Below are 18,082 nucleotides of genomic sequence, written 5' to 3'. Positions count from 1 at the left end.
AAAAAGTATTGACTCCAGCACTACTCTGATAATCTTTGTGTCAAATATAATAGACTGCCCCAGAACCTCATTTTTGGAACACCCCTTGTCTGATGCAATTTTAGTCTACCAACTGCTATGTGCTTAATCGACATCTCTAAGTAAGTGTTTAATGCAGAGCCTTCTACATCCTTATCCTGACAGCGGTCCCTTCATTTTATAGTAGCCCAGCAAACTTGGTATCATATTACATGAGTATCTGCGTGGCAGACATATGCCTGTGTCCAGACTTGTCTGGAATCCCCCTGGTCTCTCCACAGAGGCTTAGCTGCAGCCATACAACTTCTAGCCATCTCACAGTGTGAGTTAAGTTTGCTCATGTCTGCTGGCAAAAAAAAAAAGTGCATCTGTACATTAAGTGGAGGCTGGCCATAAACTGCTCAAATTCCTGAGCCCATCTTCCTTTTTTGCATGTAATAGTTTCTATTTCTTTTTGCTGTCTTCACTTGAACTAGTACTTTTATTTGTATTGTTTCAGCAGAATTGACCTCTGCTATCCAAACAACACTCAAATTTTGCTTTTGAGGTCTGGGGGGTTTTTTTAGGGGATGGGGGTGTTGTTTGTTTGCTTTTGAATTTAGTGGCATGCACAGGTCCTGCAACTGTTTTAGCATGGCAGCTTTTATATTCTTAAGATAGTTACCATGTGTAAAAGCAGTGTTTATACAGAAGCCACTAGCTTACATATATGTTATTAATAATATTAAAAAGTCTTAAAGTCTTCAGAGGCTGATTATGCTGATTTTAGAAGGTTTCTAATTTTCTAACCTCTAACTACTGGAGGGAAGGGATGGAGATATACTAGCTGGTTTTGCAATACTTCCCAAAAACTGCTATGCTTAAAGACAGTTCTGAGTAGTGGTTTAGTGTTCTACCTGTGCTGGTCAATATTTTTTTGGTCTGCTTTTATTTGATAGACAAAGTGAAATGTCAAGAAAACCCCTCTTCCTCTACACCCTGCAAATAAGTGCTCCAAAGAGGAGCAATACAAAGTCTCAAAAAATTCTTTAAATAATACCCTACTATGATATCTGAGTAGCTGGAAGAAGTAACTCATAAAAGGCTAAATCTGAAGTGTACATTTTAAAACAGATTTCCCCTACACACATTTCACAAGAATACCATAGCAACACACGGCCTATCTACAGGCTTCAATACAGACAGAAAGAAGGAATAATACAATGCTTTGAAGTAGGAGATGTCTACTAAGTTGCCAAAGTGATTACTTCTTGGTTTGCTTTATTATTTTATGTTTTAAATATTATGCTAATGAAATCCTTGTTAATTATGCAGTTTTGTAAATATTTACACAAATGAGTTGACATTTCACATATTGAGAACGTGCTGGATGGTACATACCAACACATTTTAAAAAACACTAGTAAATCATAATGAAGGAGAGTGAGATATTTGGACAGCAATCTGACTTCCTATGCACAAGTTCCACAACACGTAGCAGTGTTTAAAAAAAAAACAAACACAAAACAGAAGAAATAATTAGTTGAAGGATAAGGAAAAAAGGGAAGTGATAGATTATTAGGAAAAGTGCCCTCGTGCAGAAATCCTGTAAGAATGTAGAACAGTCTCTAAACTAATGGAAGCTGTGTTGTTACAAACATTTAAAAAAACCTGTCAAAGCGCTGGAGAACTTGCTGGGATAAGGAACAATCCTCCACTGGAGGAATTAAGTGACCTCACTAAGAAGTCCTTTCTATCTAGGACACTGAAAAAGAAGTTCCACTGGTTGTTCATATAAGGTAGAAAGACATTCCACAGACTAAAGCATAACTTCATACAAGCCTGGTGAATTACTCAAAGTGCTGAAAACTCCTGAGAAGAACCAGATATTTGCAGCTGCTGCCAGTGTGCCGTAGCATACCATTCCACTGTAGTACTTGGCACTGCAGTAGAAAGCTCATTTAAAATTAATTTAGTTTTCATTAATAATAATCCAGGACACATTTAGACCATAGGCTACTGCCCTGCATTTGAATCCTATGAGGTCATGATGCGCTAACAGAAGAGAGACACCATAGTCTGGAAAGCAAATGCACAGCACAATGCAAGCAAATATGCATAGCATATAGGGCCTCTGCCTTCAGTGCAGCAGATTACGCTTAGACTCCTTAAAAAGTCTCTCTGGTCACTCACACACCTGTAGTTGTTTCGTACAATGCATGCCAGCAGATGGCTTTGCTCCTCAGACATCCGTCTGTAGAGAAGCTAGTTTTAAACACAAGCACTCTTGCCCTGAGAGCACAGGGCCCTGCAGCATCCCTTCCAGTGGGATCAGGAATCTGACCCCAGCTTTCTCAGCAGCACAGGCAAAACTGACTTTGGTCACATCAAATATGGCGTGAGAACAGCAAGGGCTGGCCAAGATCCTTTCTCCTCCCAGCATGGTAAGAGGAGACAGTTTGGAGGAGGCACCAGGGGACTCTGGCTTAGTACTTCTGCTACTCCAGGAGAAAGCAAAAGGGAGTGTCTCCCCATAAGAAAGCAGCTCCAACTCCATCTGCAGACTGCTTCCTTTGTCACCTTCAAACCCACCCTCCACCTCCCAGGCCAGGTGAAAGGATCAGCATGGCCTTGCACAGATTAGCATAAGCGCAGGGAGCAGTGGGCTGGCGTCAGCACCTGCCTCAGGCAACCTCCTCTTCCATGCAATCACCCACTTTACCTAGCCTACACCTAGAACCAGTCCCATGGTGGTCTTGTACCTCTGCAGAGGTTCCAAAAGCCAAAGAAAAAAATTCATATTTAAATATCTAAAGAACATGCAGAAAGCTGTAGTGGTAGTGGCTATTTTTGGATGTATATTTTCTCCCTTCTTTTGTTGCTGCTAAATATCTGCCATATCTATCTACACCAACCCTCCCACCATTGTTATCACCAGTAGAGCTGAACAACAATATGAAAGCTAAGACAAAATCACTATAGAAATAAACTTTGGCACACCCTTTCCACTCTGTCCCCTCTCCTGGTCTGAGAGAGATTGCTCTTTCAGTGTGTTTAACTGCGTAAGTCGGAATGGTTTTTACAACGTTACTGGAACCACGCAAATTACCACCAACAACTATGCTTTCTGAACATAGAAGAGAATAAAATAAGCAAAACTATCACACAACCGCTAGCTGTTTTTTTTTTTTTTTTAAATGGAGGTGTGAAAACTGCTTACCTGTGCATTTATTTTGTACCGGTAGCTGCAAATACATTCAATACAATAAAGAGGAAGGAGCTTTGGTACAATCAGATGGCTAGATGGTGGGGATTGAGGCTTCTCCAGCCTCTCCCAGTGCTCAGTGTTATCTTCAGCTTTCTAGTGCTAAATCAGATATTAAACATGCTAAGGCCGGTGAGAGAAATGCTCATGGATGCTGAATCTTCTTCCACTTGGCCACAGCACTACAAAGCACCCAACACTGCCTTGTTTTCTGATAGATTCCATCTAGGCAGGACATTTCCACAGGTTTCTGGTATCACAATCCACATGACACGGAAACCAGTCTAAATTCCACTGAATACAAGAACCTCTTCTACACTGCCCCACCACTTACTTGCTGTGATAATCAAACAACTGTTCCATAGCACACTATGGTCAACAGTGATCTGAAGGAAGAGACAAACTACAGTCCTAAAAGTCAAACAGTTTAGATCCCAAGACCACGCTTCAGAAAAATCCATTTTTAAAAAAATACAAACCTTCCAGAGCATGCTCCCCATTGGGCCAGATGGCTTCCCCCTGTCCCAACTCAACTGGCATGTATATATGCATGTGTGCCCATATATAAAAATCTCAAAAATAGCTAGAGACATTAAGAAACACTTAATCATCTATTATTAATCTTCACTTATCAGCCTGGAACTTTGAGAACTTAAACCACAAGCTCCAATGAGATAACCCTGTTCAAACGTTTTGAAAAGATCTGTTGCTGAATTCTTCAAGCCTAAAGAGGTGTCTGCATTTACAATGACCAACGAGGAGAAAAAACGGGAAGAAAAATTGCATCAGTTCTGCTGAAAATTGGTGCAATTAGTTTAGTAACTGGACCACAATGACAGGCCCTTTCCTGCTAGCAGTTACAGTCAAAGACAGAATTAAAAAGAGGTTTTGAAATGCAGTTTGCTGTTCTGATTTAGTGAAGTTTTTCAGAAGTCTGGTGACAGCCTGCTCACGTAAACTGAAGGATCCGCAACTGTCTTCTCAATCGCAAATAAATATCATATCCCTCACATAGCATCTCTGAGCAATATTTCAAAAGCAAGAGACAAGCTCTGAGTTGCAAAGATGATTCAGAGTAGTGGGTGAGGAATGTAAATTCCATTTTGCAAAACATTTGGTCTACTAAGCCCTCTATTATCCCACAAGACATGTCAGGTTCTGTCTTGAACAGGGATTCTTAACCAGCTAAGAGACCATGTTTATAGGAGTTAGGTTTAAATACTGCCTGAAGTGCTTATATGTTAACAGTCTTGCTGGGCAGGTCATGTAGGGCCAATGTCTTTTCTCACTTCTAGCTTGCCTTGGAGTCAAGTAAAATCTGTGGAAACTCAGGACTGCTTTTCTTCTGCCAGACTAACGTATTAATTTTGCTAGAAACTCTGCCTCTGAAGAAAACTGGGATATATACTTTAAAGAGGAAACTGGCTAACAAATTCACCAAACACTTGGCAATTACTTCTGAAGCACAGTGGAAAGCTGGGTAGTACTTGGATGGAGAAGAAAGTGGAAAAATGAGCAAACTATTCCATCTTCAAGAAAGGACAAAAGGTGGTAAAAAAGCAACCAACGTTCTGGCATAGGAAATCCTGGCCTATTCACAATAATCTAAGATTGTGGAGGGAGACAGCCAATAAAACTCTTCAACAGAATAGCTTCCTAAGCAATTTAGGAAATACCTTTTTTCACAGACCTTCCTGCCTTGAAGTAAATCCTGCCTAATAACTGGACCGAACAAAACCACTGGCAGTTTCCAGCTGAGGGGGAATGACTCAATGCAACCTACTGGGAGGACACCTCTAAATTATGATTATTTGCAAAAAAACCAGCAGAATTTGTTCCATTTTCCTGGCACAATACCAACACAGGTAACCACATTCCTCCAACTTGAAATATGATTGCAATTGTCTGACTGGTGTGTTCCTTCCCACTTTTCTTCACCTTTTGTGTAGTAATGTTGCTAACCATTAGATAGCTAGTACTTGCTGCACCTGTACTTAAGCAAAATAATCTATTTCAGAGTTAAGGATGCAGCTCTGTAAAAAGATTTATGCTTACAAAAAAGTTGCTATTTACAAATAGCCGATAGAATTTAAAGGAGTTGTATCATAAATATTTATAGCAACACAATGTCTGAATTCAACCGGAAGGCAGAAATCAGCTAGAGAGATATTTTTATTTAAAATACCAACCAACAGTACAGGACATTACATCATCCTGTCTAGTTTGTGCAATATTTTAAATGAAAGACCACATTCCACCCCCTCAGATCACAGACCCAAAGACACTCCTATTTTAAGCTAGAACATGAGAACAAGGAGTTTTCCATTGCAGCAGAAGCTTTCCAAGGTCTCCACATCCCTACAGCAAGACTCTTTCTCCAAGAAGGAAGCACAGCAACCTCTCTAGCTGAACAATTATTCTGAACCACAGGATGAGATTTAAGAAAGGATGTTTCATCACATTCAAAACAGGCACAACCCTTCAAGAAGGGCTGAATGAAGAAAAGAAGAGCTTCAATAAGCCTGTCACAGGTGATCTGGGTGGCCAATGAGTTATTTGCTACAGAAGCCAAATCTTTAGGTCTCACAAAACAAAGCTCATGAGTTTCGCTAAAATGTTTCAATAAGAGAACTGCTCAAGTTACAAGAGACTAAGACACACACCTTCCTACTACAGGATCTTCTGATCCCATTAAGCAACCACTGAGGGCAATTGACATTAAGTAATTAATTTTGTAACTGAAATGTTGCAAGTTTACTGTCACCCTTCCTCAAGTTACAAGAACCAGAAACAAGAAAGCTGACCAAAACACATACAACATTGTTGTGTGGTAATTCTAGCTATCACTTTTCGTGCAAAGGTCCCAGATAAAAAGTTTGTCATCTGCAGCTGCCTGGGAAAAGTTTTCAAGAGCATCACAGCCAGATAAACACAAAATCTCAAATCCAGAATTTACACATGGAGTCAGGACAAGTATAGCAACATGCATAAAATGTAATTCTACAGTCTGCACATAAAAACTTACAAAGGTAAGGAAAAGGAAATCATACAAATTAAAAGGAAAGCAGGGAGAAGTCTCTATAAACCCTACAGAAAGATAGAAGGCCAAGGTACTGGTATATTTAGCAGGACCATCTTCAGGACTTCTGGACTGCAACATCAAATGTTAAATAAGCAATCCAAAATTAGAATGGCATTTTCCTCCAAACCCTGCCGTTAACCAAACCTTTCAGAGGCTAGTCATCCTCTCAGCTGTGGATTACACAGCTGTGATTAACAGCCTTTGAAAATGAAACAAAATATTTTTATTTTACCTCTAACACAGTTCGTAATTTGCTCTTGCTATTGCTAAAGCACCTGAGACCACAGGATAGCACTCAGTTGTATTTAATACCACTAAAATATACAGTTTAAACCGTCAGAGCCATTAAAAATAGAAACAGTAGTACATTTCCTGAAGTCTTGAGTCTTTCAATCAAGATTCAACACCCTTCTAAAAGAGCACAGTGATTTGTTTCAACAGAATAGATATGCTGACATTGTATGGCTTAGAGTGTCGTATTGCCAAACCCTACACAATACTAGATGATATCAAATTAGGCACTGACCAGCTGTGGCATCTACAACACTACTGTTACATCCCACACACATTGCTGCTTTTCTTTACTCTAACACCCCTCTCCTATACTTTCACACAGAGTTGAGCTAGTGCTATTTGCTTAGCATGTCTGTCCCAGCATGGGAAAGGGTCAGAAATGAGTCAAAAGTGGTCACTGCCACCAGCTGATAGTGCTCTTCCACCCAGAAAGTAAAAAAGCATCACTGCTCTGTATTAGAAATCAGTGGGAGGGTTTTGGTGTAAGAGGAAAGAAAGAGGGGAAGAGGTGCCAATGCACTGGAGCTGTAAGGAGCAGCCTGTGAACCCAGCACCATTTTATGCTGCAAGCTTCATTATGAGATGAAATTTCTTAGTAACAGATCCTGAGTTCTTCAGTGAACTCAGATCAGCTTAGAAGCAGCAGAGTTGGTAGACAAGAGGGAGGAAAGACACACCCTGCTCCAGCCACAGCTCCTTCTCTTCATCAGCTCATCTAGAAGATTTAAATGATCATTATATGAGAAGAGAAATAAAATCAGTACGATAAAAGATTCAAATGGCATTGGCCATTGTTATCCAGAGACTGGATTAGGCATTTGTAAACTCTCCCCATCCAGCTTTCATCAGAATTACTCTAGATTCAGAGGCTGAGTGAGAACAGCAATTTTTCAAAAAACCAAACCAGTATTGTCAGACATCTGCCCCCCTCCCCTCCAAATTCCAAAACAACAAAACTTACCTGCTTCTGGATCTGGAGGAATCCTCCACATATACAAATTGAAGTCATCAGAGCCCGAAAGGATGTACTGTTAGGAATAAAAATAAAAGCAGTTTACCACAAAGTATCACCTGAATTACGTTATTTTATTGTTGATCTAGTTTCTCCAAATCAAAAATGAGAAAAAAAGATAATTTGTATCATTCGTTGCACCTCGCTGATCAACTTACCCTTAAATGGGGGTGAGGTACCAGCACAAAAATGTTGCATGCATATAAACAGACCAAAATTCAAAAGCATGCTTTATGTATCTAATGCCTACTGCCCAAAGTGTATGTTTTCTTTGCTAAATAAGGCTATGGATTTTGGTTGGCTTTAATACAAGCGTGTCTAGATCAAACTCTCATACCTTGCAGCCTGAAACTCTAGTCTTTTTTTAATGTCAAAGTCTTTAATGCTTTTTTCTCATCTCCTGAACTACCGAGGAAAACTCCAACAAACACATACCTAAGAAGAGAGCTAGCATGTTCACTACACACAAGCACAACATGTCTGGCTCATCTGTCTACTAAGACCACCAAAAGTCAGTCACTGAGGATAATCTTGAAGACTGAACAAAACCAAAGCTAAACATTCACTGTCAGCAAGTCTCAAGCGGTTTAAAAAACCACATTTATCATACTGTTCATTTTTTTTCCTGGTTATAGTTATCCTGAAGAGATGGAAGGCTGCCCTTTTTCAACAGTGCATGAATGATAAGCAATCTCTTTATTGTACAGAAGTTTAGGCAATATGCAATTTGAAGTAGCTTAATATACTACAAACATGCACTGGAATGACAGGTGACATTTGACATGGTAAAAAGCTTACGCCTCTCAGTTATGAGAGGCTACAAAACGTGCCTTGTCTCCAAATATCTCTTCTCCAATAAACTGTACTCCCTGTCATTTATTTCTCTCCCAAATTAGAGATGAGACGACACGTAGTGGAACCAAGGGCAGATTCCAATTCCAGTTATACTGGTGTAGACAGTGTAAATCTCTAGCCCTCAACTGACTTACGGCTTCTGCTTAATTAATACAATCAAGAAGTTGGGTTTTTCATTTTATTGTTATTATTAGGGTAGAGGGAAGGGAGAAAAAGGAAGAAATGGAGCAAGTTTGTCCCTTTTCTAACCTTTGATAGGAGAAAAATTCTGTTTTGTTTGGCTCAAATATAACTGGTTTCTGTCTTTCATTCTCCAGGGATACATAAACTCATCAGGCAAAGTAATATCAAGCAGTTAGGAGGCAAGTCCTGGAATAACACAGGACTGAGAAGCAAATAAACAAAAAATATACACTAACATGGAGAAAACTATAAATTCGCATATATTCTGTTTGCAATGCTAATTACGTTCGTGCAGTGTTTGGATGTTTCCAGCCACAAAAATGCAATAACCAACCACTAAAATCCCTTCTCTGGTTTCCTACTATCACAATCCAACCATTCTTTTTTCCCTTATTTTTAAGGATGTAGGATGTGAGTAAGCACTTATGAATGCAATTCTGCTCATTTTCTGACAGATAAGAAGCACTGATGAAACAAAAGTTCCTTTAAGAACTTGTGCACACTAGTTCTGCATCACTCATAGACCCATCCTTTCCAAGCCAGAAAGTTATTTCTGCAAGCCAACATGTTCAAGCACTTAGGCAGCTTACCTCTGCCAAACTGACCTGACGGTGCCAGGAATATGTGCTTCCCTTTCATTTGACTGCTCGCAAATGTTAGCCCACAGCAGGCTGAGCCACTGTGCCAAAACTACACAGATTAGGGCTCATATAGGCAATCTCCCAGCAATCAGAAAGAAAGCACCTCTAATATGTTTTGTTACACGAGAAATGCTACATGGAAAAAAAAGTCTTGTTTAAAGTTATAAAGATGTTGCCAATTGTTAGTATTTATTACCAAATTGTGTGGTTGAAGCAGCAACTGGTTTGCCTAGGACATGTGGGGAAAAATGGAGACTTCTAAAACAGCTAGAAAGCTCAGTATCTTGAATTTATGACCATAACACTTTTTTTTTTTTTTTTTTAAACCAAACAAGTTCTAACAACTCCTCAATATGAGAGTCCTTTAGCACTTTACGTCATAAATCAAAAAACCTACCAACAATGACAGGCCCTAAAGTGACAGGTTTCAGATGTCCTGCACCAGGCACACAACATAGAAAAAACATGTTAGGTACGTGCAGGAATGAAGTGTCTGTGAGACTCTTCAAATCAGCTTCCAAACTGATTTGCAGAGGAACACACTGTGTATCCTGTAAGACTCAATGGCCAGTTGTCTAGGAAATCTGGCGTATCACTGCCCACCGAACAAGAACATACTACCTGCAAAGACCACTGATCCGAGTATACTCTGTCTTACTTTGGAGAAGCAAAATTTAGAGTGCCCTTGCAGTGATGTGGACTAATGGTAATGTGACTGCACTATCAAGAGTGTAACCAGGAGGTCAAGACAAGTGATTATTCCCCTTACCTGGCACTCCAGGCCACACCTGGAGTATTGTGTCTGGTTTGGGTCCCCCGATACAAGAGTGACACTCATGAATTGGATGGAGAGTGGAGGAGTGCCACTGGGGCTGAAGGCATGTGACCTGCAAGGAAAATCTAAGGGAACCGGCCTTATTTAGCCAGAAGAGGAGAAAGTGAAGGGACAGAGCGAACCTCAACAGTCTCCCACTGTCTGAAGGAATACAGAGCAGCCAGAGACAGACTCTTCTCAGAGGCACGCAGTGGATGCTCAGGAAGCAACAGTCACAAGTCACAGCAAGAGAAATTCCAGCTGAGTACAAAGGAACAGCATGTTCAGGAGGAGCATAACAAACACTGCAACTCAGCCCCAGAAAGGCAGTGGAATCTCCACCCTTGCAAATCCGAAATTTACCTGGACCCCTGAGCAACCTGATCTGACTTCAAAGATGCTCTGCTCTGAGAAGCAGCTTAAGTCAGATGACCTCCAGAGCTCTCTTCTGATTCAATTTTTTCAAAGACTACCAAACTAAAAAGGGAAATAATTGTCTTGGTGGACTGGAGTTGGTTTTTGGGTGGGGGGTAGGAAAGGGGGGAGGGGGGAAGAGGTGGGCAGTGTCCGGAAAACGCCCACCTGAAACCTTTACACTCTGTCACACATCACAGCTTCATGAAAACTCCAAAAGGGAAGAGAAAAGAAAAAAAAGAAAGAAATTGGCAAGGTATCTTAAAGTAGTTCACAGAATCATAGAATGGCTGAGGCTGGAAGGGACCTCCAGAGGTCATCTGGTCCAAGCACCCTGCTCGGTCACCTAGAGCCGACTGCCCAGGACCATGTCCAGATGGCTTCTGAGTATCTCCAATGGAGGAGATTTTCAATCCAACTATCTCCAATGGAGATAGTTCCTACCTACTTAAAAGCACCATGAAGTCCTTCGCTTCATTAATGTTTTCTAGCCTAATGACATTTCCACCAATCAAATACACTTGGCCAAAGTATTCTGGAGTGAATTAAGAGAAAATAAATAGGAGTGAATAAAGCATCTGCCTTGCAACTTATGTCTAGTCACAGAACAAAGCTCAGCTCAGGATCTGAGCTGTTCTGAAGAAGTACTTACGGGTTTAATCTTGCAACTGAGACACCCATCAGTAAGTGCCAAAAGCACTAATTGATAAATTCATCTACACAAGTTTGATGTTGTAAGCAATGGGCTGCGAGTTGCAAACTTTTTATATAAATTTAAATTTTATTTCAATAGTTAGCTCTGCCAATAATTATCAGAAATAGATCATATTCCACAAAATATCCAACTATTCAGTATCTCTGCCATTCCACTGCCACCACTGTAGCCACCAGCATTGTTTTCCGCTCTCTTTCCCTGTTAGGATACCTCTGGGGTACATGTTTTCCTACTGTTCTCACAATATAGAATTAAATCCCCAAATGTATTCTTTTTGTCCTTTTCTGTAAGACCAAGGTGATAGGGGTCTGAGAAGTAGAACGTGGCTTTTCAGACAGAGACCAAAAGACGCCAGAAGCACAACTTCATGACTGCAGCTCTTACAAGAAAGACGTGCCAGCTGAAGCTTCAAGAGCAGACACCCAAGCTGCTAAAGCCAGAAACATGCCTCTTCCATGACATTTGAAAAAAACTCAATTCCAATTAGTACTCTCTGCACAAGACAATGAGAACCCAAGGCCTCTGGAGAGCACAGCTGGACTGACGTTGCTAGGACATTTACATGATCGTCGGTGAAAAATTTTTCCTTGATGTATTCATTATTATTATAATAATGAGCCAAGTTTTCCACACTAGTTGAAAGTCGGAGAATAAGGATTGAGAAAACACGAAAGTCAGTCCCTACTATTAGAAAATTCAAAGAAATAATTGCTATGAAGTACACCAAGCCCAACTTAATAAGGCTGAAATCCTGAGGGAATGGAGTAGACTTTTTAAAAGGAAGGAACAGAAAGGAAAGAAAAAGAAGGGGTTGGGGTGGGGTAGATGAAAGAATGCCATGCTGCATATGCTTAGACTCCACTTTAATTGTGGCCAAGGATTTTTGGTCCTGAGGGGACGTGCAAAACGTAATTCCTAGCAGAGTACCTTCTACTCACTTTAAGAACAAAAGCCCAGATAATCAAATCACAGAGGCAAGCCAGTGAGAGGCAAAAACATGCACATTCACAGAGACAAGTAAATGGCTAAGACAGTGTGCACTCTCCCTGCTCCCGCCCTCCCCCCACAAAAGGCAAACTCCAAGCAGAGTATAGCCTCAAGAACCAGAGCAGTGCTGAATTCTGAATCACACCAGACACTGTGTGAGGAGCTCAGATGCTCAGATGTCTGGGGGGAGAGACCAATATTAAAACCACCTGTTTCATTGTCTGCATTTTTGCTGCTGTATCTGACCAGGACTTCAGAAATCAACATTCACAATATTCACATGAACATGAGATAGACAGAAAAACAGTTGCTAATAATTAATATTGGAGTTTTTTTAGAAGGGAAGAATCAGCTTCTATGTCTAGCTGTTAGCAACAATGACAGGAAAAGGCTTCCAGATGACTACAAGCTGCTGATTCAGAAATTTGCCTTAGAAGGAAGAAAACTCTCAGGCGTGGTTAGAGTCTGCTGCTGGAGAAAACACAAATTCAGTCTGAGCTTCAAGTACGCATAAAATGCTTAAAATGAACTATCATCAGGAATCTGACAGAATTACTTCGGACTAGTGCTCCCCACTCATTCCACTGTAACTTCTAATTTTCTCTCTCCCCAAGGAAATTACAGCAGTTGATATAAATAAATGGAGATCTAATCTGCTGCTGCTATAGTCTCATAACAGTAGCATTAGCATTGCATTTTGCAGAATACTACCACCCTGGGGAATTTATTTTTGTTCTTAACACTGCCAGTTTGAAAGCTTTCAAAATCCCACAAGCTACATTTCCTCAGGTGCTACTGAATATGGAGTATTTCAATAAAATTGTATCTAAATCAAATGTTATTTTACAGTTTCCAACATCCACATTTCCTGTTTCCATAAAATTTCCTCCGACTTATGATCTGTATCAGAGACATTTTTAAGCTTTTGGCCCTAGACAAGGGACCAGCAGACATGGATCATTTTTCCAAAAGTATCAGCAAGTCTTTTGAATGGCCCTACTAATGTAGGGGAGAACAAGAAGAATGTAGGAGAATTTGTCTTAAAAGCACAAACCAAAAGGCACCATCACCATATAATTATAAATGGATGAATGAGACCATGGGTAACGGTACAGAGATGATAACCATTTGAAAAGTGATCGCTGCTAAGTTACTAGCAGGAAAATGCTTGTTAGAGAGACTCAAATTCCATGCTGCTGCTTACAGCTTTACTAACAAGTTAGCTCTGAAAGAGACTAAACTTCTTAAATCTCAATTCCCACTCACTTGAGCATGTCTGTCCTTTCCTCAGAGGGGCCAATGAAATTTGGGGCAGAAGAGATCAGAGTAGACAGAATTTTTCTCGGGCTTTTAGTGACCTGTCCCTTAGCTTCTTAAGTAATGCAAAATCCACACACTGGGGAAGAAGCACAGAGGCGTCCAAATTTGAAACAGTTCTGCTGGTGCTTTGCACAGCTCCTGTATGAGGCAGGATGTACAGTTCGCCCATATATTGCCTGTAACATAATATAACTCATGGGTGGGGTGTAGGCTTTTGCTTTTTTCCCCTATGACAACAGATAAAGAATCTGGATTGGTGGCAGTCTGCTAGGCTGAAGTCTTAACTCCTCTTGAGCATATGAGAAGAGCTGCCTTGCACATCTTCTCTGTGGTGGGATATGCACTGAGGAAACCACAGTTTGCCACGAAGCATCACTGAAGTCTGAAAAACATTGATTATTTGTCCAAAAGAGATTGGAATTCATAGCAATCAGCACTTTGGAGAAGGAATCCATTTACATGAAGAACATAAAAACTGTATTTTTCCAAGGAGGAAAGCTTTCCTAAGGAAACAGGGCTTATGCTATTTTGTTCTTTGTGGCATCTCTCCGTCTTCAGGAACTTTTAAGCCTAACGGCCAATTTCAAATTTGATAGAGGACCTGAGGGTTCCAGAATTATGGACTGCCTAGAAATATTCTTTTACAAACAGGTAGCCACACAGAGGAAAGAGAGAGACCCTGTAAGTAGCCACTGAGAGCAAAGCAGTACGATAATTACACCCCCCTACTAAACATCAGGAAACCCAAATGGGAACTCTTCCTTGAACCCAACAAAATCCCAATGATATCACCACAATCTGCTTCTCATGGAACGATTTCAAAGGGGATAAGAAAGCAAGCTATAAATAAATAAAAGCAAAAAGAAAGGTCACCTCATATACACATACATATTTGTGTGTGTGCCTGTATGTGTGTATATATATATTTATATATATAAAGTATTGCAACCATGAACACAGGTCTTGCTATACATTACATATTTTGCATGAAAAATATTTGACAGAACACAATCAAAATTTTTTTTTTATAGCAGCTTCTGGGCCTTTTGTGATGCCAAGACTGCTCTACACATCTTCCTTATAAATGAGACTTCCCCTGCTATTTTCTCCATTTAAAAAAAGTGACTGATACTTAATTTACCATTTGATCAGAATTTAGTGTTAAGTCTGCATTTCCTGCAGGTAGAAAACCCACAGATTTGTTTTCAAATCATCTTTATATTGTTAGAGTACCCACTGACCAGAGGGGAAACAAGGTAAGGACACATCTATGGAGGAAGAAAAGACTTTTTCCTATTCAAAAAGCAACAAGAAGCAAACAAACAAGGAATCAGCAAGATAATACAGCTTGTTTGAGATGGGCAATACCAGACGAATAAAAGAAAAAACCCAGGATTTCCCACAGAGGAGAGCACTCCTTTCCTTTCCTTAAGGAATTAAGATATAAACAACAGTCAACTGGTCAAGTATTTCCATCTCTTTGTGATTCCTGATCTTTCTGTCGGGCTGTTACCTTTATGCTGATGAATCTAGGCTTTTAGTATAGAGTTCCTACTGACTGCAGCTTGAAAAGCTGCTCTAATGATCATTTGCTGACCTCCTCAGTAGGTACGTTCCCACCTACATCCCTTATGCCAACATCAGCACTCGTGACACAGCAGAGGTCTGGTTCAGTAGCTAGAACAGTAAAATCTCATACAAATCGCAATCAGTCATTCAATACATTTCTTCTCATTTATGTATTTCGACCAGCTTCTGTAGGGGTCAGATGGGTGCCAGTACAGCCCAAGTGAAGTACAGGACCTCCCCTCTCAGTGACGTACTGCCTTATTTGTACCCTCAGACCACAACCCCAGTCAGAGTGGCGCTCTTCTCCTTTCAGAAGCTCTTACTGGTACTAACTAAGAAGTTCCTCTCCCCAAGGCAGTTAACCAGGGTGTAGGGTCGGGAAGACCTAAAGAACAGTCACCTGTGCAGGCTATTAACCTCTTGTTGCTGTCTCTGAATGACAAAACCTAAAGTAAGAGGAGACATAACTGGGAAAGCTATTTCTGAAATGTGTTTTGGAAAAGAAAATCATTTACCTACAAGAAGCGATACCTATACATTCTTTTACCTTCTGCTTTGTAATAAATTCTGGGGCACAAATCCTATCTTTTGTGCAGTATTTAACAAATTTAAAGAGTAATCTACAACTATGGCTCACAGCATTGTGGTATTAAGAAAAACATTTGCTTTGAAAACAACTGTCTTTTTTCATACTAGCCAGGACAGCAGCTTGCAACCTGTACTGTTTGAGACTGTTTTTCGGGAAGGTTGAAACTGGCACAAAAAGAGCTTAAAAGTTTTCCATCTCAGCCTGAGAATCAAAGCAGGTATGTCCAAAAGCTTTTTACAACAGAAACTTTGTTCCTCAGTAAGAAGCATGCCTATCTCATGAACTGGAAAAAGAAAAGCTGTGACACAGCAGACTGGAGAAACACAAATTGCTTCTAGTACATAAAATTCAAAGCCAAAAATTTGTATTCCCAATCCCTAAATCCCTAATCTTATAAGCAGCCAACTCTGTGTGGGGCAGTTTTAAATGCTTACAGAAGCATCATCAGGAACAATCCATCAACATTTTTACAGCTGCCTTTTTGCCATGCAGAAAAGGCCATACAGTAATTTTATTCATGAACAAAAGCAACTTAGAAACCCTTGTTGTGGATTTCTATGGCAGGGAAAATATTCCTATTACGTTCCAAAGAAAGCAACAACAAGTTTATCTGAGCGTATGAAGGGCACTCTTCTGTACATGGCTGAAACTGCATGTACCCCAATTGCTCTCTTTTGTCTTCTTCAACCATCTGTTACTTTACTGTTTAAAATACACATTAAATCAAATATTCTATTAGTCAAAATCCTCCAGAATTCATAGTTGCTTTTTCAGTATCTAGACAAGGCCTAGTTTTAACAGCTCAACAAGAAACACTGTCAGTGCAGCACCTATTGTGTGTCATTTTTAGCAGTGCATTCCTGCTCACTCTCCCTTCCCTTCCCTCTTCCCCAGTCCTGCAAGGGGTGCTACTAAACTGCAGATCTCCTCTGATGCACTATGAGGAACACAAAGCCTACAAACCTCAAAGTCTCCTGAGTCAGGGTTCCACTCCAACAGAATTTAGCTTCAGTATAGGTCCCTTTGGGCTAATTCGTTACTGTCCAGAGGTCTAAAAACCTCCCCCAGGGGCTTACAGGAATGCAGAAAAGAAGGGAGACAGGAAATGGGGCTTGCAGGATGCCTCAGGGAATGGGAGAAGAGGTGATCAGAATAAGAAGGGTTAAAGAAAACTCCCAGCCCCTTCTGTCAAGACCCTGGCTCTGAAGAGACATTTTCAGTAATGTAATGTTATGCATGTAGATGGGATTTAAACTGCCATTTAGATAAAGTTAAAAAAAAACACCAAAAACCAAAAAACCAAAAAACCCCCAAAACAACCTCATCAGTAATTCTTGGAAGAAGCCAATTTAAGACAGAGTAAGACATTGATTTTCTTTTTATTCAAGCACAGCAACATATTTGCACACTAAGTGCTTTTCATGTATTAAGAAATGCTGACTGCAATAAGCTACTATTCATTAAGAAGTCTTCTGTGCACAGGAAACTCACAATATATTCTTTAGAAGAATAATTCCCTTTCTTCTTTTGAGTTTTTAAAGCTAGACATTGATAAGTACTACTTCCTGAGATAAATGGCCTTTAAGTTAGATGACACAAAGAAGAACATAGAAGAAAAGTTCTATTTCTTTACAAAGACAATGCACAACCATATAAGACCCCTGGCACCTATACAGCTAATCCTGTTCTTGGAAGGCTTACATTCATGTAATAACTCTGTCCTGCTAAAAACTGGGTTGTCCCTAACCAGGGCTATTTAGCACACAGACTTCAACATAATGAAGGCTGTAACTTTATAGGGAGTTGGAGCAGTCTGCAGTACCGTGAGCAGTGCATTCCTGAAACTCTCCTATACCAGTGTAATGTCAACAGAAAAGGCTGAGTGGTGATGTAATGTCTGAGGGCATGCCAGAGTCAAGACACTTTTTGTTTGATTCACAGGGTACAAGTTATTTCTCCCCACCCCCGCCTTTTTTAAAGCAGGCAATAGGCAGTTGATTTTACAGCTACAAGCGTTATAGAGCCTCACATTATCTGCACAGTGAAAAAAAGGAATGAGCTGATAGCATTCATAATTGTGACCCAGGCAACAATTCTTAAGCAAGAAAAGCTTTTGGTCTTTTTTAGTTTGGAGGGAGGGTTGTGTTTTGTGATTTTTTGTGGGTCTTTTTTTGCTGCTGCCTCTGAGGCTCCTACACTTAAAAATGCATTTGGGTACCTGAAGCCCTTCAATACTTCCTGTGTCCTCAGATCCAAGAAGATACTTTCCATACCAGTCTAGCAACTAAAAATCCTTAGTATTTAAACAACATTTCCCAAATTCTAATGTTGACAAGAAGAATGGA

At 40.2% G+C, this 18,082-nt stretch overlaps 1 protein-coding gene across 1 annotated transcript in view; it reads right to left on the bottom strand.

Moving 5' to 3' along the window:
- Nucleotides 1-18,082, bottom strand: part of DCAF5 (DDB1 and CUL4 associated factor 5) — a 77,926-nt gene that overhangs the window by 12,328 nt on the left and 47,516 nt on the right. Inside the window, exon 7 of the mRNA XM_050896782.1 lies at nucleotides 7,600-7,666. Within this exon, the coding sequence (XP_050752739.1) occupies nucleotides 7,600-7,666 (67 nt within the window). The remainder of the gene's footprint in view (nucleotides 1-7,599; nucleotides 7,667-18,082) is intronic.

This window comes from Gymnogyps californianus, chromosome 5, assembly GCF_018139145.2.
Source record: "Gymnogyps californianus isolate 813 chromosome 5, ASM1813914v2, whole genome shotgun sequence".
Taxonomy (NCBI): Eukaryota; Metazoa; Chordata; class Aves; order Accipitriformes; family Cathartidae; genus Gymnogyps; species Gymnogyps californianus.
This window is presented reverse-complemented; position numbering and strand designations above follow the sequence as displayed.